Source organism: Amblyomma mixtum, chromosome 1 (assembly GCF_055824585.1).
Source record: "Amblyomma mixtum isolate Tamu chromosome 1, ASM5582458v1, whole genome shotgun sequence".
Taxonomy (NCBI): domain Eukaryota; kingdom Metazoa; phylum Arthropoda; class Arachnida; order Ixodida; family Ixodidae; genus Amblyomma; species Amblyomma mixtum.
The window spans coordinates 73,546,122-73,569,227 of record NC_143012.1 but is presented as its reverse complement, the minus strand read 5'-3'; the positions used below and the strand labels follow the sequence as shown (position 1 = coordinate 73,569,227).

Below are 23,106 nucleotides of genomic sequence, written 5' to 3'. Positions count from 1 at the left end.
TTGTCAGAATCTGTGTGAGTATTATGAGAGTGCACAACTTTCCTATTTAAATTATTTGTTCGAACATTAAAATGAAGTACGTGTCATCGAAATCGCAAATGGCAGTGAAATGGAAGCAACGACAAGCCCTCGTTTGCAACAAAATAAGTCTTGTGGTCATGGTGCATTGCGTGTTTTTTCAAGAAAGAAGCTCAAGACCTCGCAGGAGACAATAACTTCCATAGTGCATGTAAAAGTCGCCCTCTCGGAGCTACTTAGTCTATCTTGTTGTCGTTAACTAAAGAACTCTAGAAAGGTTCGGGCTCTAATCCTATCCTGCGATAACGAAGTCGTGAGTAGCTTACCTTGTTCGCCTCCAAGAATATACATATTACGAAGACTTACTAGAGAGTGTTTTAATAGGCGTGTATAGGTAACGTTCCGCTATATAATGTTTAAAAAAATTAAGAAAACATGTAACATATTCGAAGCACAACTAAGAACAGTCAATTTCGCGCAGTCTCATTCGAGGCGTCGGGGACTTTTTCAAGACTGCTGCATGGGAAGGTTGTGCGGACACCGGGTCCGCGACCGCAGAGCGTACTGCAGACTCAGCTTGAGTAGCAATACGGCGTGCTCGATGCCCACAAGGAACAGCACGAACTCCGTGTCCGTGAACAGGCGAGACAGGGTGCTCAGGGAGTCCTGGTTCTCCACGCATACCAGCGCAATGTTAGAAGGCACGGCCATGAAGCCGATGGCCTGGAACGACGGCTCCCAGATGCCGATCCCTTCGTAGCCGACCTTCAGGGGCCTCTGGAAGACAACGGTGAGCTTGTAGACCACCATGAGCATCTCGCAGAGGTTGCCGAAGAACGCGATGAGAGGGGCCAGGGGCACCACGGGGCCGAAAAGAAAGACGTAGGCGAACTGCGAGAACATCTTGTAATAGTCGACGTAGGTGCTGGTGTAGCTGGCCATGTCGGCCTCACTGAGGATGCTGTGGACGCCCGGCAGGTAGGTTGACTCGCTGCGCATCATGTGGCGGAGGAGGCTCGAGATCCGGCGAAGGGCTCGCGGCATGGCGATTTCAATTAGGTTCTCCTTGGTGAAGGCCATGACCAACTGGATGTAGACCTGCTTCCTCAAGAGCTGGATATCCTGTTCAGAAAAAAATGAGAGAAACATCCCAACCGTTTATAGGAAGCGGTAGGTGATAGCTTGACAGTGGGTTAATTGGTAGGACATGTGAAGGGGATCAGAAGCAACCCTCACTTTAATAGGCAACCGTTCGACAAGAGGGCATGCCGTCGCCTGAGACACGTTCTCTTGTCCGTACTCCTTCCAGCGGAATGAGACTTCTTTCGCCGCCCAATTTTCCTATATGTGCTACCGCGAATTTCCTGCCGTCTACAGAGTTACTAACACCTAGATTACAGCAACTGGGCTCACCCTCACGAACGACGCAAAATACAAGAACGCGGACAACTGCAATGCGGAGCTCAAGACGCCACAGCACGAAGCAGTTCGTGTTCTTAGCTCTTTCATGGCCCTTCCGTTTTTTATCCCTCGTTAAAAAGGTACTATCTTTACTGATAAAGCGAGGTATACTTCAAAGTTACAAGCGAGGTCATGATGCAATCCCTCGATATGTTTCATCTTGTCGGTCCAAAGGTGGTAGCTACAATCATGGCCGCGGCTACCATTGATAAGAGGCGAAATGCAAAAGCGCTCGTGTACTCTGCAGTTTCGGTACGCGTTAAAAAAACTCCTGGTGGTGTATATTATTCTCAAACCATTTACTATAGCGTTCCCGATAGCCCATGTACCGAATGGGGATGTTCAACGCAGAATGTGCTATTTTAAGGCTTCAATGTTGGTCCCATACAGCTCCGTGCGCGTATGGAAAGAGAAATTCAAATTTGAATTTTGAATTCTGAATTTTTGAATGTTTGAACTGGAGTTGCCAAACAGAGGAGGCTAACTACGACGGCCTCTAGTGAAGAGCCTGATGTGCCTCCCGTTGGGAAATTAGGAAATGAAGCAACTTTAGCCAAAGAATGTGGAACGGGACATAATCCACCTAAGATACTGCAGGGAGAAGGGAACTTGGCGCTTTTGCCCACTCTTCGTGACCTTTTCATGAAAGGTACTGTAACAAATCATTGTGAATCAGTACCGCCCGTGCTAGTTTCCGCTGACAGTCCTGAAATCTGTTCAGTTTAGGAGTTTTGGAGTTTAACGACCCGGAGTCACTCAGGCTATGAGGGACGTCACAGCGGAGGGCTTAGATTAATTTCGACCACCTCGGGTTCTTTAACGTGCACTGACATCGCGCAGTACAGGGGCATCCAGCATCTGAAGTTCTTCTAACGTCACATCACTCCATCCAGTCAGCGAAATTAGATTCCGAGGACACATTTTCTTCCTAATATGACTTGTAATGGTTTTGCATTAGAGGGCTATTTCATAGGCAAGGGTTCATAACGGACAAGAGGCGTGCTCACCTGCAGATAGAAGGCGGTATAGAAGAGGCTCCCGAAGCGGCCAAAGAAGTCGAAAATGATGAGCTTGCCGGTGAGGTGCTGCAGGTACTCAGCCTGCGTCTGGTGGTTTTCCCACTCGGTAAGCCTCTGGCTCAGTGCCCGGTACACGTCCGAGAAGACCATACCGACGAGCGTGTTGGCCACGCCGGGCACGACGCGGGCCGCGGCGTCCACCAGCGCAGAGCCCGAGAACATGCCGGACACGTACGCCTCCAGCGTCAGGTACTCGTACTGTTGCAGCACGCATAGCAGCACACACGACAGGACCACCACCTGCGCTGCAGAGGAGGACCCACAGCGTATTCGGTACCAAGAGATCTATGTTGACGTGGCATACTTGATGGTGGTCCCATTTTAATGGCACAAGTATGACGACCAAACAGCGCTGTGACTAATGTGGGCGATCTCAACAAGGTTATCTCAACAAGACATTTATCCGCCCGCCCCGCCGCGGTGGCTCAGTGGTTACGGCCCTCGGCTCCTGACCCGAAAGACGCGGGTTGGATCCCGGCCGCGGCGGCCGAATTTCGATGAAGGCGAAATTCTAGAGGCCCGTGTGCTGTGCGATGACAGTGCACGTTAAAGAACCCCAGATGGTTGATATTTCCGGAGCCCTCCACTACGGCGTCCCTCATAGCATGAGTTGCTTCGGGACGTTGAACCCCAATAAGCCAATAAATTAAACCATTTATCCGCCCGGTTTTGGAGTATGCCTCCTCCGTTTGGAGCCCCCACCGAGTCTTTGTCAAAAGTAACCAGGCTCCATGGTTTGCTTCTCATTCGTATAATAGAGCCCTTACGGCTTTCCTAAGATGAAAAAGTTCTTTGAAGGTGAGAGCAAGGGTTGTTCTTACCATACAGAGGTTAAGAGCTTCAGGTCTGGCATAATAGCTTTAATATATGAGTGAGAAGAAAAAGCGCAGCCTGGTTACTTTTGACAAAGGCAGTACTTACGAGGTAAACTCGAAAACATTCAGAGAACCGCAGTGCGTTTTGTATGTTCGCGTTATCGGAAGACCGATTCTGTAACAGACAGGCTGAAATGTTGCGACCTGGAACTGCTAGAAACACGACGAGAAGAACAACGGTTGAAACTGTTATTCCAAACCACCAGGAATCAACTAAAAATAAACAAAGAAACATGTAAAACATGGTTGGTTGGTTTAGTTTATGGGGTTTAACGTCCTAAAGCGACTAAGGCTATGAGAGACTCCGTAGTGGAGGGCTCCGGAAATTTGGACCACCTGGGGTTCTTTAACGTGCGCTGACATCGCACAGTACACGGGTCTCAAGAATTTCTCCTCCAAAAAAATTCGACCGCCGCGGCCGGGATCGAACCCGCGTCGCTCTGCATCTGCATCGCTTTAAAACACAGTGGGCGTATAAACCTCAGTGCAGTAATGCGGCCTTACAGAACACACCTAGCTTCTTTTCAAAACACTTTTTTTTCCCTTCACGTATTAAGATGTGGACTGGTCTTGCGGAATACATTGTCACAGTTCAAAATGTCAAAGAGTTTGAAAGCCTTTTGAGATTCTATTACAGGCAACGGGAGAATTGACAATTGATCATGCTGATGTTATGATTTCTCTCATCTTTGTTGTGATTCACGTGTACTTTCTTGGTGCAGCTTTTTCTCTTTCTCTCTGGCACTGCTGGTCCTGCATTCGTGCTATGATAATATTTGTTTGTGTATTGTCGATGTCTGAGGTTTTTGTTCCTCGAAAATTAAAAGAAAAACCTCGCCTGTAATGGCCCTCAAGTGAGGGCTGCAGTATTATTAAATAAATAAAATAATTAAATAATATGAAGGCGATATCTAGAATAATGTTCCATGCAGAGGCGGGGTGCGAGCAAGGAATAAAGTAAGGAATGCGAAGAGGGCATGAATAAGAGAGACGTATTGCTTTTGGAGTAGCTCCAATAGAGATCCCTTATTTTATCAAAACCGAGGACCAGGCTTTAGCGATGCCTTGCCTTGTGTGCAGAGGAAAGACTGATATTAGGAATGGAACGTTATGCAGTTTTTACGCATTACCTGGCTTACCAAGCTTTACTTAATTTATCCTAATTTCATTTTCCTGAGTAATTGAATTTGTTTTCTGATAGAGCAGGAACTACGCTGGGAAAAGCGTCATTGCAAGCTTACTCTTAACTGCCTTCTTGTGGGCGTATCAGTGAACAAACGCCAACTGAATTGCCTACAGATGAAATTAAGCGAATTGGCCAAGTCATGCAGATGGAATATTATACAGAATCGAACATAACCAGGGAAAGAAATCGTACTGGATGTCGGAGAGAGTTCGGTGAAGTGAGACAAGATTTTCGCAGTAATCGGAGTGGCTGTGTTGTTGCGCTGTGTTTGATCCTCTAGCTGTAATTGGAGCAGTGCGAATACATTGGATCCCACCGCATATACATTCATTTATGGTGGGAATGCCTTCTGTCAGCAATCAATGAAATGCACATGTGAAGACAGAAATGTGAACAGGAAAACAACTTAAATGAGGGAGACTGAACGCTAACACACCGCACTTTTACTGCGATGGCGCGATGACCACTTCCTGGAAGTGTTAATGAACCACGTCTGTATTCCTTCTCTAGCAGCTGCTATTTTTGTGACATTCTTTTCGTGTACACCTGTTCTGCTCGCGTTTCATCTCCTATTGAGAGTGCATAAAATGTCCTTTTAGTAATGGCGCACTGGATCACCTGCTTGTAAAGCTAAGTGTTCGTCAACTCTTCAAGCAATCGTGTTAGGCTACTTAGTGTGCGATCTTTAAAACCTTGCAAACGCAGCTGAGAATACCACAAAGCAAGAATGCGACAAGGCGAAGGGTAGTACTGAATTTCCATTTCGTTGCCGCAAGCCATCATGACAGAGAGCAGATTCACACCCAAGAGGATGACCTCTCCCGCACCTCTTTTGTGTCGCAGGATGCTATCACGAGAGGCCATTTTTCCACCATTTGCAAAGCGCATCGAGAAAAAACTAAGCGAAGTATCCTTTATCTTCTTCGTGACATGCGCCATATAAAGCGCCCTGCATCGAAAACACAGGACGACCAACAACAGCCCCGATAACGGGCGCCGTCACACTGTTAGGGGTTAACCCGGGGTTGAATACTTCACAGAGCTTTCTCTCATGCCAACACCAAAGCGAGCGAAGAGGTTACACTGAAAACACCACGCATCTAATGATATGAAAAGTCCTAGAAAAAAAAAAACGAGGCTTAAGCATAGTCATCATCGATTTACGAATTAAAGGGCAGAGTTCGCATTCTCTGGGAAGAAAAAAAGGTTGGGTGTTGCATTTAGTAATTTATTTGCAATAGTGCGCATTTTACGCATGGAAGACCTATAAGGGAGGAATATTCTGCCGCCATATAATTTCGGTATCCTGAAATCGGAAACAGATTCATTTCTGTGAACATTGATTTGCCAACCAAGTCCTGAAAGCATCTGAAAGCATTGTTTTATGTGGCTCTAGGCGATGCTGCGCCTCGGGAGTCGTACTTATTACAAACAAGAGCGCCTGCTTCACGCTAGATGGCGCTACGAGTCCCGAGGACGCCGATATAATGGCTACTGGTGCTGCCATCGGTGCTCTTCCTCAGGGCTACTACTCCACATTGTTCACTTCGCCCTCCAAAGGTAGCGCAAGCTGTCTGCGAGTCATGAACGGAGCGCCAGTTTCCTGTGGCGAATACAAAGCGGCACAGATTTCGAGACATCTCCTGCAGAATATTGCGTGTTAATAGCAAACATTGGCACTTTCAATACAGGAATACGTGTGTCTTCTTTAGAAATATGACGATTTGGGTTGGATTCCTCTGAAGAACGGTCTTTATTTCCAGGTGATCGGTAGTACGAGACTTAAGACGTCTATCAAATGATATAAAATCCTTATAGTGGCAGAATAAGTCGCAGTTGCGGCTAAAGGCAGATGAAGGCAATGAAGTAGACAAAAAAATTGAACTATGTTTATTTCGCGCTACCCTTTATGGGGCGAGCACCGCTCAGTGCCCGCTCCGTCCTGTCAGTGTCCTTCATTTCTTCTGTGCCCATCCATTACAGTGTAGCGCTTAATAATCATCATGCACAATCAACTAGGCCCGTCTTCGCCACCTTAAATTGAAGAACTTCCGCACCTTCACTCTGCTGCGCAATGGAAAAGGCGCCCATGTGCTATGCACAGAGCACGCTAACGGTGACTACGCGTTCGAAAACTTTCCTGAACCCTCCACTACAAGACCACCTTCTGTCTTCTTTCATTTCCTTTTTGATCTCTTCTGTCACGGCGTGCTTGATTGTCCATTGAGAAGTGAGACAGTTACTTCGCGCTCTCCTTTCCTCAAACGGTAAATTTTGCAGCAATAAGAGCGCCCTTCACCTCTCCCAATTGGCTTTTGCATTACTTATCAGAATCAATAGCTATAGTCGGATACAACTTAAGTCTGCAGTGAAGCTCCGCCCACATTCAGCCTCCGCGCACAGAATTCCTACGCGACAAAAAAGTAGTCCGCTTCTAAAACATTTCCTGTTACGTAAACAAGAAGCTTATCACAAGAAAAATTATAAGCTCTAGGATTTTGACACATGGATTGTTTGATATAGTCAAGCATTAAAAAGCTGATTTCGTTTACAGTTGCGGTTGGCCAGCGGAGTAATACAAGACGCCACGGACCGCGGCCCAGTGTTAGCAACTGCTGTTTTTTTAAGTTGTATCCTACTATAGGTGTTTTTGTTTGAAACATCGGTAACATCGGTTGCAGCATCGTTACCAAGATGAGCGGCACATAATGAATTGCGGAAGCACACCTGGGAGACCAGTACGCGAAACGCCCTCTGGGCAAGCATGTTCTCGCCGTAAGCGAAGAGCAGCCGGTTCTTGGGGGGCGCCGCTTTTTCGTGCAGGCCCCAGTAGCAGGAGAGATGGTCAGCCCTCTTGCGCCACACCTCCATGATGACAGTGTTCCAGAGCAGGTTGAAGAGGACGCCTGAAATGCGCCACTTGAGCGAATTCTGGTGCACCAGGACGAGGACGCCGACCGTCATCGGCACCTGCGACAGGATTCATGGTTTATTTTCTTGCCTGAGTGAGTCTTACTGCACGTGGCGATGCGTAGGAACTCACTGACATTGGTACCGAATCATACAATATCCGTTGCATAATTATTTGGTTCGTAATTATTTAATTACGTCGTTGCATAATTCTTTGGTTGCGTCATCTGTCGCCAAAGCTTAGTCGTGATAGGGCGTCGGGAATGGAATGTATTAAGGCGGTAGCTTTTAATGTCTCATCGTTGTAAGCAGCAGTTGTCGACAGAAAATGTCACGCTCTTCAATTGGTGGAAACGGTCGTGACGTCACAGTGCGCGAATTTCAAACGGTGCCAATTGCACTTTGGCTAGTAACCATACAACCAATTGAAGGGATCGTATAGTGGTGCTCCTAGTAAGTGGGACTGAGCTTAGTTAATTGCTTAATTACCAAATTAGCCTAATTAGCTTTACTAGTCAGGCCATATAAATAAATAAAAGCGATTAAGAAATTGGTCGAGCTCAGGAATCGAACCCCGGTCTTCGGCGTGAGAGACGAGCACGCTATCCACTCCGCCATGCCAGCTCGATGGTTTGGAAGGAACAAAGGCGCGTCTAGTGAATACGGTGTCTTCACTCACTCTCATCCTCCTCCATTCCCTTCCGGCGAGGTTTAGGTGTCCACCGACAAATGAGAGACAGATACATTTCCTTTCCTCAAAAACCAATTTACCGACGAGCGAGGCGTAGAACCGAATGGGCGATGGCGTTCTATGGACTCCTTGGCAGCGTTGCAAGACGCTGTCGCGTTCCACTCTTAGGGGCGAAGCTTAACATCTTAACCACACATCAGTGACCACACTTTAGGTCAAAAAAGTGCCCCCCTGAATTTTGACGGGTGTCCACCGAGATATGTGAGAAAGTTACTGCGTAATTTCCTTTCTTCAAATACAATTTTCATTTTCTTCATTACGGCTCCTCTTTATCTATCTTCTTTCACTCCCACCTCCCTTCCTCTACGGTGCGGCTCAGATGTCCACCTAGATGGCAGAGAATTACTGCGCCATTTCCTTTCCTCAAAAAGCGTTGCGTTCGAAGGGCAAGGCATCGCGCCGAACGGGTGGTGGCGTTCCGTGGACTCCCTGGCAGCGCTACAACGCGCTGTCGCGTTCCACTCCTAAAGGCGAAGCTTAAGCGTCATTAATTAGCAGTTAATAGCATTCAGGCATTAATCAGTAATTAACAATTACTTAGTGATTTGCCATCACTTAGTAATTAGTACTCAAATATATGTGACGCCACCAGTGCCACAGAAACAGCGAAGGTGGTGTGGAAAACGCTTCCGCCTCTACCCACTTTAGACAAAGTGCCCCCTGAATTTGTGTTGCGCTTTTTTCCAGCAGAGACGTTATCTTGGTGTGTCTATACCCTTCGTCACTGCAGTTTGACGAATTCGCAGAATAGGATCTCCGCGGTTAGTGAACGTTTTAAGCCACCGGGCATTATAGGCACAGACTCAGAAACCTCATGTAAGGATATAAAATGCGTTACAGCGCTTCCTGGTTAGCACCGTTGCTAGCAAAACAGCAGCCGTTCCCTTGTAGATGTGTGATGTGGTGCGTTCATGGCTACGCCTATGGTTCATTATGCATACAGGCGCGCGAACCCAATTCTTCTCAAGTGTAGCTATGGAGATACCGGGAGTGACGCAGCATGAATCAAGGAAAACAGTGAGGATGGCGAAGATGGCAGCTGCACAGAGGGCCAGGATGGTTTTGGTTTATTTGGGTTTAACGTCCCGAAGCAACTCAGGCTATGAGGGACGCCGTAGTGAAGGACTCCGGAAATTTCGACCACCTGGGGTTCTTTAACGTGCACTGACATCGCACAGTACACGGGCCTCTAGAAGTTCTCCTCCAAAGAAATTCAACCGCCGCGGCCGGGATCGAACCCGCGTCTTTCGGGTCAGCAGCCGAGCGCCTTAACCACTGAGCCACCGCGGCGGGGCCAGGTCCAGGATGGGAATAGATACAAGGGATCTTGTGATTAGCAGCACTAGTTCTTTAAAGCATCCTGTGCTGCCAGCGATTTTGCATCATTTATTGCGAGAGCCAAGCGGTCGCGCAGTTAAGTCACATGTACAAATTTGAGCTATCATGTAAAACTTAACGCGAGTAGTTATTTAGCGTTCAAGTAATTTTTACGCGTATTTCTATGTGAGTGCAATTTAAATATATAATAGTAATTAGTAATTACTTTCACTGTGTTGGTGTTACTCCACCTTCATTCATTTCTTCATAACTATAAGTCTGACTGAAGTACTTATTTATGCGGCTACAATGAGCTTGACACAAAACCAAGCTTCACTTTATAGAGCCGTCCACCTGCTTTCATATTCCATTGATGATGTTGATACTTTCAAATAATAGCTACTAATACCACCACACTCCACTTCAGGCAGCTGTAACGAGCCTAAACTGCACATATATAATCAAAGAATACGTACGTCATTCTTGGTGATATAGCAGCTGACGATACTCATCGAGGATTCTTAAGCCGACCCTGATAATTATAAGTCATTACGTTATCACCCCACCTCATTTGGCATACTCTGCTCAAATAGCGAAGACGCGGCAATATTTGCGTTGCTCGCTCGCTTGGTTGAGCGCCACCTTTTTGCCAGTAATAGTGCTCAAGCATTTATCCAGAAAAGTTTGGCTGCCTGGAAGCTGTAATAAATAATAATTTCACGCTATGCATTTGCTTTTCAAAGTTTATTCCTCGTAACACTGGTGAGCATCACGAGACGATGATGTAGGTATTGTTAGCGACATGGCTCCATTTACCTTTCAATGTACTATGGGTGCATACTACCCCTAAACCTATTTGTTGAGCACAACCTCATTGGAAAAGTACTTCAAAAGGGTGGAAATTTGGGCTGGTTGGTGCATGATCTGAGGATGAAAAACCGCGCAAACGGGGACGAAGCAGAGAGAGGGACACGACGCTGACTAACAACCAAGTTTTATTGCACGTTCACAGGTTAAATACCACTCGTTCGTGCAAAAAAGGAAGGAAAAAGAAGAAAAAAAGAGAAAGAGGGAAGGCAGCATCGAAGTTTTCGGTCAACAATTGATCTTGCTGTTAGCTCACGTCTTTCTAAGAGTTTGGAGCGCAAAAAGTCCATGGATTCTCAAGGCGTCATTTTCGATAAGGGTGGATGTTTGGGCGAGTTGGTTGCTCATGATGAAAAAAACTGTAGCGCTCGAGACAAGGACACAACGAAGACGACAACACATGCGCTGTGTTGTCACTGTGATGTAGCGCATGTGTTGTCTTCGTTGTGTCCTTGTCTCAAGTGCTACAGTTTTTTCATCATTTGTGTCATTTTAATAGCGTTTAGGGCAAGCAAACAGATGATCAGATCGGAGGCCGCAGCCACATGCTCTAAATCACAAGTGCGTTATCAGCAATACAATCAGTCATTTCTGGCAACATCTACAGTTATCTAGGTGACGTAAATCATTGATGCAGCAATGTGAGGTGTCCTCACAGGAACGGCGGCCGCAGAAGCTCACCATGAGAGACCACGTGTAGAAGCTGACGAAGGCGTAGTAGAGGGCGATGCGTGCAATCAGATTGGAGGCCACAGCCACATGCTCTACATCACAAGTGTGTTATCAACAATATTATCAGTTATTTCTGGCAACATCTACGGTTATCTAGGTGACGTAAAACATTGATGCAGCAATGTGAGCTGTCCTTACAGGATAGGCGGCTGCGGAAGCTCACCATGAGAGACCACGTGTAGAAGCTGAGGAAGGCGTAGTAGAGGGCGATGCGTATGCCGAAGTACACCCTGATCATGTGCACCGGGATGGTGAGGTGCGAGAACCACTGGTGCCGCATCTTGGTCAGCATGTCGTAGTCGTGCGGCGGGAACATGGCCACCACGATGCCCGCGCGCTTGCACACGGCGAACACGCTCTGTCCCGGATGCACCAGGACGCAGCGCTGCTCCACGCCGACCACCTCCATCAGCTGGTCGGCGCGGATGGAGTCGACCACGTTCTGCACGATCTCCTGGCGCTCGGGGAGGGAGAAGAGCTCCTGCGGCCGGGCCTCTTCGCCACGCCCGAACTCACGCCACTGGTCCATCGTGAACGGCTTCTCGTAGCCCGAGCGGTGCATCTTGAACATGCCGGTCTGTTTGGACCATGTAAACATGGCAGGTTCTCTCAGATCATGAATAGCAGTTTACCAATATTCATCAGCAAGAAAGTATGCAACAGCTGTATCTAGCCGGTCCTCACCTACGGTGCAGAAACGTGGAGGCTAACAAAGAGGGTTCAGCTTCATCATCATCATCATCAGCCTGACTACACCTACTGCAGGGCAAATGCCTCTCCCATGTCTCTCCAATTAACCCTGTCCTTTGTCAGTTGCGGCCACTGTATCCCCGCAAACTTCTTAATCTCAACCGTCCACCTAACTTTCTGTCGTCCCCTGCTACGTTTGCGTTCTCTTGGAATCCACTCCGTTACCCTTAAGGACCGGCGGTTATCTTGCCTTCGCATTACATGCCCTGCCCAAGCCCATTTCTTCCTCTTGATTTCAACTAAGATGTCGTTAACCCCCGTTCGTTCCCTCACCCACTCCGCCCTCTTCCGATCTCTTAACGTTACACCTATCATTCAGCTTAAGTTAAGAAAAACGCAGCGAGCTATGAAAAAAAATATGATAGGTACAACATTAAGAGACCGGAAGAGGGAAGAGTGGGTGAGGGATCAAACATGGGTTATGACATCCAAGTCGAAATCAAGAGGAAGAAATGCGCTCGGGCAGGGCATGCAATGCGAAGGCAAGATAACCGATGGTCCATAAGAGTAACGAACTGGATTCCAAGAGAATGCAAGCGCAGCAGAGGGCGGCAGAAAGTTTCGGTGGGCGGGTGAGATTAAGCAGTATGCGGGGATACGGTGGCCGCAGCTGGCGAAGGACAGGGTTATATGGAGAGACATAAGAGAGGCCTCTGCCCTGAAGTGGGCTTAGTCAGGCTGCCGATGATGATGATAAACGCGCAGCCTGGTACATTGACCAATGACGAATATATAAAAATTATCAATTCACGACGCATTTTGAAGTTCATGAGACATTTCTATTTATCTGAAACAGACAATGTTCGCGAGACTGTGAACCGAGGGAATGGAAGGGGAATTTCATGAGAAAGGGAGGGAACTGTGGCGAACGGCGGAAGAAATCTGTTACACTAGGGAGATCACGACGTGCGCTGGTAAGGGCAGTTGCATGAGATAGAAACAGAAGTTTCTCTGTCGCGGACGTAACCGACCTGCTGTTGATATGTAAGGAGACTCCCATTGCGCGGGTCTTCAGATTGAAATATATGGTTTGGGGGAATTCATTCAAATTGCATAGTTTGCGCTAAGGAATATTAAGAAAGAATACAATTTAATTCGCAGCCATTCATTCCGTTTTGAGTTGAATTCCTGTTTAAAACCCATGCTATGCAACACTGACGCACTTGTATTCTCAGGCACATATATACATAAATATGTACTTCTCAGGTAAATATGTTAGTATAGCTACATATATATGGCTTATCAAGTCTAGTGCAGCTTGCCGAATTGTAGGTAGTGATCTTTTGTGGAATACCTTTATTAAGAGACCGAGGGCCCAACTGACCTTACTGGGCCTTTAATTTCGACTTCTGTTGACATGTTCAAATAAAAATTAAAACACAGTTTTATTAAGAAACATATTTTATTGCTGAATGATAGAAAGCAATAAATGGCAATTTAAGCACAAACGGGCGCAATTTATCTTACAACTAAGTAACGACCATACGAAAGCCCCATCTGTAAGGTTCCATTCTTTATAAAAATGGTCTATAGACAGTCTATAGATTTCTTATTGACTCTATTGACTTCCTATAGATATTGCTTTTTGTCTATTCATAGTCTATAGACTGTCTATAGACAAAAGTCTACAAAAATTGCATGGTCATAAATCTAGATTGTCTAGAGACTGTCTATGGCATTTGTATTACCTATAGACTTTTCTCTGGGATTTGTCTATAGACAGTCTATAGACTTCATAGACAGAAGTTTATAGACACTCTATAGACTGTCTAAAACTTTTTTGTAAGGGATGCCTGCTTTAATTTGAGCGCGACCATGAGCTGCAGCCATACTATGGCATTCTGTTCGACGACCGCCGAGCACCCTTGTTGCTTTCACCGCCGCATAGTCATTCAGTTCATTGTGGGCGCATGTTAGCCCAATGAACAGTCTTCTTTTAGAACTTTTCGCTCTCTTCCTCACGGCCTGGACTGCCGTCGCCACTATGTGCCATTATTGTTGTATTTATAAGATTGAAAGGGTGCCCATTGCAGTAGTAAATATTTCTTCTTACTTAAAGGTCGACTCTGTTCGAAAACAAAACTAAAATATACAAAATATTTCAACGCTTGCGTGAAGGCGTCAAGATCACATAGAGCGTGAATGGAAAATTGTGTTAATGAAGCTGACAACAGTCGGTTCTCTGACTACTGGCTGATCCGCAAGCTATAGAGAAGGACGTAGCGGGGAAAATAGGACAAATTACGAATAATGACATAGTATAGACTCAGACAGAGACGAAGAAAACAATGTACCGGCGTACAGGTGAGGGCAGCAAACTTTGCTCAGAAGTAAAAAATTGTTGTAATCCGGTTTTTCTGCCACCTCCAGTCCCTTTCCTTTAGCAATCACATTTCAGCGCAGACAGCTAAGTTGTAGGCAGGCGATATAAACACACAACGTTTACTTTCTGTTCCATGACCGCGGACGAAATTGTAGCGGGTCCCTACGAAGAACTCCGGGATAACAAACAAAAGAAGTGTCCATAGAATAAGTTCGTATGCGCCTTATATATTATTATTGTCTTCAAAGCAAACAGCAGGATTTTTTTTTCCCGGTGGTGTCGGGTTTCTATAGCCTCGTTGGGCAGCGTATATCTTTCCACGGAAAGCGCGACCTGCTTACGTCAGTGGACAGGACTGTCCCTCAGACCTAAGCCCGGCAGTAAACCTGCTCAGAGGAAAGCCTGCTCTCGCTTTCCGGTCGCCCTACTGACCCCGTCAAGCCGACAGTGATTCCCCCAAAGCAACTCTCTGGACAGCGCTGTCAGCGCCTGTGTGAACACAACGTATCGCCCTACAGATCAGAACGCTGTGGGGAAGCTTTGAAAACTATCTTTAGCGCTTGTTCATGATCCTTTCTTTTTGCTAAATTGTCTCCGTCAGTGGTTAGTACGCTCTCAAGTTTTTTTTAGCTTGGTAACAAAGAGATACACAAATACAGGTGCCCACAAAAGTTTCCGGAACGCAGAAATCACGAAACATCAATTTCCTTGCTCAGTAGACCCGCAGCAGTACTGAGGGGTGCATTGTGCATGTCGCGCTGAGAACTACAAAGCGCACACTTCACTTGATGGTTGCATTCTTCCGCTGCCCCGTAATTATGCTTTCATGTGATTTTCGTGTTCCAAAACCTTTGTGGGCACCTGTACGTCTTCCAGCCTTAAGCCGGATCCTAGGCGGTGTGTCAATCGCCGCGTCATTCAGCTGTAGGACCTTTAGCTGGAGGGCTCGATTCAGACAAGGGCGGTTGCATACGAATAATGAAAAAGTAATGCATTGACGTTCAAGTATACTCCATTAATTCGGCTATAGTACAAGTATGTGCAAGATATACCTCCCCTTCCCCTCACCAATTGCTTGCCGCCAGGAACGCATTTTTTCTTGCGGGTAAATGCTGCTGCCTTCGAATAACCGAAAATTTCGAATACCATACGAAAATTGCCTACTCATTATGAACACTCGAAAGAACATGATTACTAGGGAGAAATAAAGTACGCAGGAATGCGACCAAAACCAATACATTTTTTTTCCATGGGTGATGCTTCTAGTGCCTATGCAACATTGACCAAACATGGCGGTTTCATTCACCATCATGATGGTCATACGCTGGGAAATAATTTTTTTTCCCCCCGGGACTGTGCCTCCGCGTCCAGTTTCCTAAGACTTAGCTCATACATTCCTGTCAAGCAAACCAGAAAAATTGCGGATAACCGTTTACTAAGCGCGGACGTCCGATCCTGTATTGAAAATGAAGTATATTGGGCACTTTCCTCGGCACACCAACTACAACGCTTTAGTGCTTGAAGTGCATTGCGCCCCACAGAGCTCCTCTGAGACAGGGCGTCGTCAGAGGAAAATGAGAAAATGGCGACTATCGTGGTGCACGGTGCTTAACGTTAGTAGTGTGAATTTTTTCTATTACAGAACTTGGGGCATAAATGTGGCTATCACCTGCGATCGACAGCTGTCTTGCGAGGTTATGCCGATTTTACCTGCTATCCCGTGAGAGAATATCGAAGCGGAGATGCGCAATGTACATCAAGCGGCCCCAATAGTGTCTCCTTTAGGAGCAACATATGAACATTACATGCAGGTGACGATTGTTGAGGAGCTTCACCTGATCCCTTTTCACTGCTGCGTATTTAAAAAAAACTTCTTATATTAATCACAGGTTCACCACCCTTACACCTGTAATCGCCAGGTTATTAGCGTAAGCCGTGGCATAATAAAAACAACACATAGGTAAATGTCTGCTTAAGTGTTCTACATGTGACCCCATATTTCAAAAAGAACTGTATTCTACAGGAATGCAACAAAGCGGGAAATCTCAGACTAGTAAGAAAACGGATCGATTCATCAATACATCATTCAATCATCATAAAGCCGGAAACGGCATTCAAAATTTACTGTCTCATCGAGGACATTCGTGGATCTTGGAAGAATGTAACCGGTGCACTTGCGTGTTTCTGCCTTGTTCAATTTCTTATTGGCCGGCTAATAGGTACTCTGTGATGAATAAACGAAGACCCATATCTGAGCGAGCCATGAAGCAGGCAACATACAGACGCTGTCTCCTATGTTTGTCTTACTTCGTCTCACTCTTCTGAAGTCATTATTCGTTTTTTCTTGGCTCTTCTTTGTCGTGTCTTGCTTGATATGTCCATCAACTACCTCTATCCTCAATCGTGCAAGACCGATGATCAAGTCCTTACGAGCTCGCTGTGCATGTTCTCCTCGTTCCAAGTTATGTGAATGCGTCTCACCATCGCAGCACACTGTAAGGAAACCACAGCCGTCGGTACAGGCCGATTCACACGACGGTCTGTTCCGCCGCGGCCCGCGCATCACGTGTTCATGCGTCAGCACATTCAGAGGCGCGCTCTCGGACCACGACCTGGTCAGCGCGCCTCTCAATGTGCGGACGCATGAACACGTAGTGCGCGGGCAGCGGGTGAACGGACCGTCGTGCGAATTGGCCTTAACCAGACAGGTCACTATTCTCCAGAAGAGCTAGGCTGGATCACTGCATCGTTCGAGACAGGCCCTAACTGAATGGACACAGCTTCGCAGTATGACGCTAATTCAATCCGAAAGGCAAACATGGCTTGCAACTCTGAAAGCCCCGTTGGAGCACGATGAAGAGGAGTCGGACGCTGGCGCGCAACGGGTCGTTCTGTCAATGTGACAAGCCCCCGTTGCCAAATGGAAGCACGAAATGGAAATGCTAAGAGAGATGGAAAGATAAAGCAGTGGCGTATCGGTACAAAACGTTTAACGCCTCAAGTGTTTTTTCTTCGGCGACATCCGTTTGACTCAGGGAAACGAAGACGGATGTGATTGGTGGTGTTTGCATACACACAGCAAGGCAGCTCTAATGTGGCGTTAACCCGGTCCAATGCGGAAAAGCAGGGCTGCTGTACCAACGAAATTAAGCGTCCTGATATGTTCTGCGCCGGTCAAGCGGTGGGGCTGCACACAATTGTCTCCGTAAATCGTGCCTCCATCTGAAGAAATGCTCTGAATACAGGGTCAATATACCTGCATACAGTCAACCATGGAAAGCCTGAACTCGATATTTCTATGTACAGCCTTTGTCAAAAGTAACCAGTCTGCATCGTTTGTTCTAGCTTGTATAGTGGAGCCCTTGTGGCTTTCCTAAAGATCGGAAGTTGTTGGAAGGTAAGAAGACCCCCAGCCCTTACCTTTAACGACCATTTCAGCTTCAGGGAAGCTATAAGGGCTCCACTGTATGAGCTAGAAGCAAACCATGCAGCCTGGTTACTTTTGACAAAGACTGTACATTCCAGCGCCGCAGCAAAGGGGCTAGTGAGTGGAGGAAGAGGCTTTGCTTTTGGCATGCAGTAATTTGCTTGCGCCTCCTATAGGAGAGCTCATCTCGAGGCACGAGTCTCTGCATTCTGCTGAGGCTTCGCTAAGCGTGTCTCTGCGTGTCCAGACGTTCCAAACGCAGCCGCTTGAAGCCAAGCGATGGTATTTTACTAAAGCCGAATGTGAAAGGACTACAGTATTTATTTCACCGTTCCAGGCCTCGTTTACTCATGTGCGGGCCAGCAATAATTTTTTAAAGGCTTGTTTGTATTCACGAAAGTCAAGTTACAAAGGTCACACGTGATATATGTACAGAAGTGTTCTTATATTGACATGGGCTCAGCTGATCAGTTTTTGACATTTTTCATTGTGGTTGAAAATGGGAGGAAGACAGCGCACTGCAAACATTACAGCCGTCTGAGGATGTACACTCAGTGGCAAAATTATCTGGGACACTTGAGCCGCAAAAGAGGTCCATAGGTCCATTATTAACATGCGGATGAAAACCACATTTGCGGCGGGAAAATCCAAGCTCACGTTCTTTAATATTAGAGGGTGAAATTGCGTTAGCGCCCAAAGCATGATAAGATGGCAAATCGCTTCTCTCCAAATGACAGATATCAACTATTCCCTTTCAGTTACGTAGTGTTCGCTACTGCCTACCAACATGTAGCGTTGGTTCCTAACGTGCAGGAACGTTGCGAACTTTTGCTCAAGACAGGCATGAATAAATATAAAGAACGAATCTCTATAAGTAAGCCAGGAGCGTTGTCAGCAGAGCTCTTTCATGGCGAAGCCTCGGGCAAAGCAAGAACTTTGTTTTCGATTCTCCTTTTCGGTGAGCAATCTCAACACCCTGCGGCTGACGAGTGCTCAATGTCACGCCACTTTTCTGGCTGAAACCTAGCCTTTTATCACGGAATGTTTCTTCATTCCCACATTGTCAACGAACATCGCTGCCGCCCACTGCTTGTCCTATGCGTACGTGGTTGCCTTACTTTTGATGGCGTAAACACAGCCTGCAGGCGAAACAACCAACTCGACCTCCATTTACCCGTCTCCAGCCTGGCGCCTTATGGCCCCAACTTAGTGAGCCCACCATCGCGTGCTTACCAGGTCACTCGTGGGAGGTTAGCCAGAGAAGATAGGGCGCAGTGGAAGCATAGCAAAGCCGGTAATACGAACGGAGTGCTACGGGGAACAACATTATCTTCCCATAAGGCGATCACGCCGGCTTTCAGAGGGAATAGAACAACGGTTGGTGGTAATGCAAGCAAGCGGGGGAGGTGGTGACGAATCGTGGCTACGGCCGCTTATCTGTTTTTATTGCGAAAACAATACTACTTGCACTTTCACGCCTTTGCCGTGCCGCGGCGGTGACCACCATCGTACCGCGGCTGTGACCACCATTGACCTTCATTTGACCTTGATTGCATTAGATTGGATTAGATAGGACTAGATTGGATTGGACTGGATTGGACTGGATTGGATTGGATTAGATTAGATTAGATTAGATTGGATTGGATTGGATTGGATTGGATTGTATAACGGATGCATCACCACAAGTCTAACCACAAGCACCGCCACCAGCTACACTACCAGCTGTACCATGGTGTAGCTACGGATATTGATTTCGCAATTACCGGGCTTAACCAAGCTAAGCCACAGCGAATTTTTTTCAGCCAGCGTTCGCTTCGGCGGACGCGGTTGTTGCTGCGGCGCGCGTCTTTTCTTTCCTTTCTCATTTTCCTCTGATCTTTTAACTCTCCTTTGTCTGCACGTGGCAGCGGTGGTGGCTCGGCTGGAGCCAGTTGGCAGGCCCGTGCAATTTCCTTTCATCCTTCTCTCAGTCGCAACGCAACAACACTAGCAAGCGTTACGTAGTAACTATTACCCATCCTGTCCACCCACATCATGATGTTGCGCTTTGTTTGTTCTGAGACGCATGTCGTAGGCTTTGCGCATCCCTGCAGACTGCTTTAAAAGGCAAAACAAACGGAGGCTTACGTAGTTGCGTGCACGGTTGCATAAAAAATAGAAAAGCAGACGAAAGAAGGAAACCTCGCTCTCAGCTCGCTTCAGCAAGGAAGCAGCTTTGTATAATTCACTTTCCCAGACTGATGCGAGGTGTGTTAGGCTTGACAGCATACGGGCCTCTAGAAGACTTAACAGCGCAGAATAAGAGGGTTTTACCTCACTTTTCTTGCATTGTATTCGTTTGTCCGACGAGAAGCTGTTAGTTCGTGGCGTACGAAGTGGTTAATAATAAAACGTGAAGTTTCGCGCGTAGGCAGGGAGCTAATATGAGTGAAGAAAAGAACGAGTAAGCGAAACAATGAATAAGAGAGGTAACTAGGAAGATTGAATAGTTGCATTTTATTTGGACCGCGAACATGAACAAGAACTTTTGATTTTGAGGCATAAGAAATCAGAACAAAAATTTGTTAATATTGTAAGGTTTATGATGCCTGGTAAAAGGTTCCAGTGGTCAAGGTGAGAGTGTTGTAATAAAATTATGGTGCTCTAGATGAAATTATGAAAAATAAATTTCAAAATTTACACGAAAAACAAAATAGAAGTTGGATATGCACATGGGTGGGAAAAAAATCAGAAGACAGATAACCGACACTTCCTAATGGTAACGGAGCGAATATCAAGATAACGCCGAGCTAGCAGGGGGTGAAGGCGAGCGAGATGAGCGCATTAGATAAGGATGTAAGGGAGGGATGGGTTGGTTGCAGATAGAGCAGTAATACGATTTCAGTGGTAGGTGCTTTTCTACTGCAATCGACGTAGTTTGAGTTACGACGACGACGGCGATAAGACTTTACCAGGAAATGTAATGCGAAGAATAAATAGCCAGTGGTCTGCTAGACAATTCATCGACTGTAAAAAGAAAACCTAGTCTAAGGCTCCTGAAATTGGGGTGATACGTTTATGTAAGGACATTTCTGTGTATGCAACAACCAGCAATGCCGTCAGTTGAGAAAGTTCCTGGATATTTCGAGGAGAGACCGTTCTTTTACAGTTATCAAGCTACCACTACCGCGCTGATTGCATTAATGATTTTGATCCCACAGTTCGAGCGACGTTGATATCGGCACTAGAGAGAGCTTAAGGTTACTTTATAAAGGTAAATGCTTTGAGACAAGCGCCGGCCTTTAGCTCACATTCCTTCCTTCATAGATTTTACTCATACATCGACGCGTGACGTCACATGGTGTTTCGCGATAGATCGACGACAGACGCCGCAGGGGTGACGGCGGTTTTGCGCTGAACGGTGCCCTTAAGGCTATCTCATTAAAACTCTCCTGCAGTCAGCACTAAAACCATAAAGTACACTCGAGTTTGACTTCCAGAATTTGAAAAGTAGACTTTAAAATAAGCGACGTTTCACGCATACGCCATAAAGTGGGGTGGTAATGCTGCAATAATTATGTGAGCTGCAATTTAGAGCCAGGAATCGGGTCTCGGAACGCGGTGGCGACAGCGGATTTTGTGCAAGGCGAGGAACATTATCCCCTGTGCATATAGTTGAACGGGAGTTTGCGCCACACACATGCGATGAGAACTGCCGCTCACAATCTGCCTAAGTTTATTTAATTATTTATTTATTTATATATTCAGGTAGCTACAGCGCCCGTTGAGGGCATTTTTGTAGGGGGGATACAGTTGCAAAGCATACATTGTCATGCAGGTGACACTGCGTACAAAACAAACAATAAAATATAACGCATTCCAATACTGAGCAAACTTATAACAAAAGAACCATGAAAGCAAGAAAGACGCAAGAAAAGTTAATTCAACAAAAGTCGGGACAGAGCATTTTCAAAAGAAGATTGCGGGGCTCAGACAACATCTTCCGGCAATTTATTCCAGTCATGCACTGTTCTGGGAAAAAAGGAGTTTTTAAAGACATTTATACGGCACTGGTATTCTTGAACCTTTAAAGAATGATCTAAACGGGAGGATACGTAGCTGGGAGCTTTTATGTATGAATCTTTAGACAAACCTGTTGAGCCTATAAAAATATTGTGAAATAGCTTAAGTCTAAGGTATTTGCGTCTGTCTTGCAGTAAAGGCCAGCCAAAATTTTTACAAATCTGAGAGGAGCTTTTGGCTTTGACGGTTTAACGTTGGTTTAACGGGCCAAAGGGACCCTGGCTATGAGGGACGCCGTAGAGTGACGGGTTCCAGAAATTTCGACCACCTGAGCTTCTTTAACGTGCGCGTACATCTCACATCACACGGGCCTCTAGAATTTTGCCTCCATAAAAACTCGACCGCCGTGGCAGGGATTGACCCGCGTCTTTCAGTTCAGTAGCCAAGTACCATAACCACTGGGCCACTGCGGCGGCTCGTCTGCTCAGTGAAATTTCCTTTTATACCGCGTTACAAGGGCAGTGTATGTCAGGTCGAGTATGGCCATAGTTATCTCGTATATTTAGCCGCGGTTCAGGCTATGTGGGAGGAGTGTGAATAAAGATCATACATCTTGTGGTTACGATTGTTACCTAGTTTATCACGCACTGTTCAAAGTGGTGGCCTGAACTATTCTTAACGATCCCCGTGAAGCCAGGCTGAAACAATGATCGCCCTAATGCGTTATACTATCCAGCGGTATCCGGGAGCTGCATTTACATGAATGCGGCCGAAACTTACTGCAGCCCACTGTTTGAGGCAAAGTGCTGAAACGTCGACGAAGGGAGTGAAGGACGAGTCATGCCTTTCCTTCTCAAAACCTGCTCTGTCCCTCAAAAAATGGACTTGAGACGACGGCTAAAGACTGCTGTCATATGCGCAGCGGATGATGTAATAACCAGACAAAGCACCCATCCACAATGTAGGCCTCACCTTCTCGGCAGCCGCCGGCGCCTCCTCCAGCACCAGGCGCACCAAGAGCAGCCACTGACTTCCCCTGCGCACCGGCATGGACTCGACCAGGAGGCGCTCGGCGCGAAGCAGACCGGCCAGCCACTCGGTCGTCGCCTCAGTGCCCTGCACCAGCACGGCGAACTCGACGCAGGGCGTCGAGGTAGCCGCCGCGGCTGCAGCGGCCGCGGCGGCTTCCGCTGCGCCGGCGGCCGGCCTAGCCGCCATGATGGACTACACGCTGACGCCGCGTGAAGATGATGATGATGATGATGATGTCCTCAGGATTAATGGCACATACCCACGGTGGGGGATTGGCCAGGGTGCAAAGCGGATACAAACGCACTCATGTACAAGAAATGGGGTATTCAGATAATTTTGGGACGAAGAGCTAGAATTTGTACAAAACAAAAAATAC

The 23,106-nt window shown here is 46.7% G+C and overlaps 1 protein-coding gene across 1 annotated transcript; it reads right to left on the bottom strand.

Annotated features, from left to right (window-relative positions):
- Positions 1-525: 525 nt before the first annotated feature.
- LOC149366786 (anoctamin-10-like) lies at positions 526-22,916 on the bottom strand. Its single transcript, XM_089565734.1, has 5 exons — positions 22,671-22,916; positions 11,360-11,773; positions 7,347-7,589; positions 2,487-2,798; positions 526-1,140 (listed from the first exon to the last, which is right to left on the bottom strand). Exons 1-5 carry the CDS (start codon positions 22,914-22,916, stop codon positions 526-528), a joined length of 1,830 nt encoding a protein of 609 aa, XP_089421860.1.
- Between the last annotated feature and the right edge of the window lie 190 nt (positions 22,917-23,106).

Coding starts and splice junctions, on each gene's coding strand:
- LOC149366786 (XM_089565734.1), bottom strand. CDS start 22,916: ATGGCGGCTAGGCCGGCCGCCGGCGCAGCGGAAGCCGCCGCGGCCGCT. Junction 11,774..22,670: donor CGCCGGCGGCTGCCGAGAAG/GTGAGGCCTACA, acceptor TGGTCCAAACAG/ACCGGCATGTTCAAGATGCA. Junction 7,590..11,359: donor TCTACACGTGGTCTCTCATG/GTGAGCTTCCGC, acceptor ATCCTGTCGCAG/GTGCCGATGACGGTCGGCGT.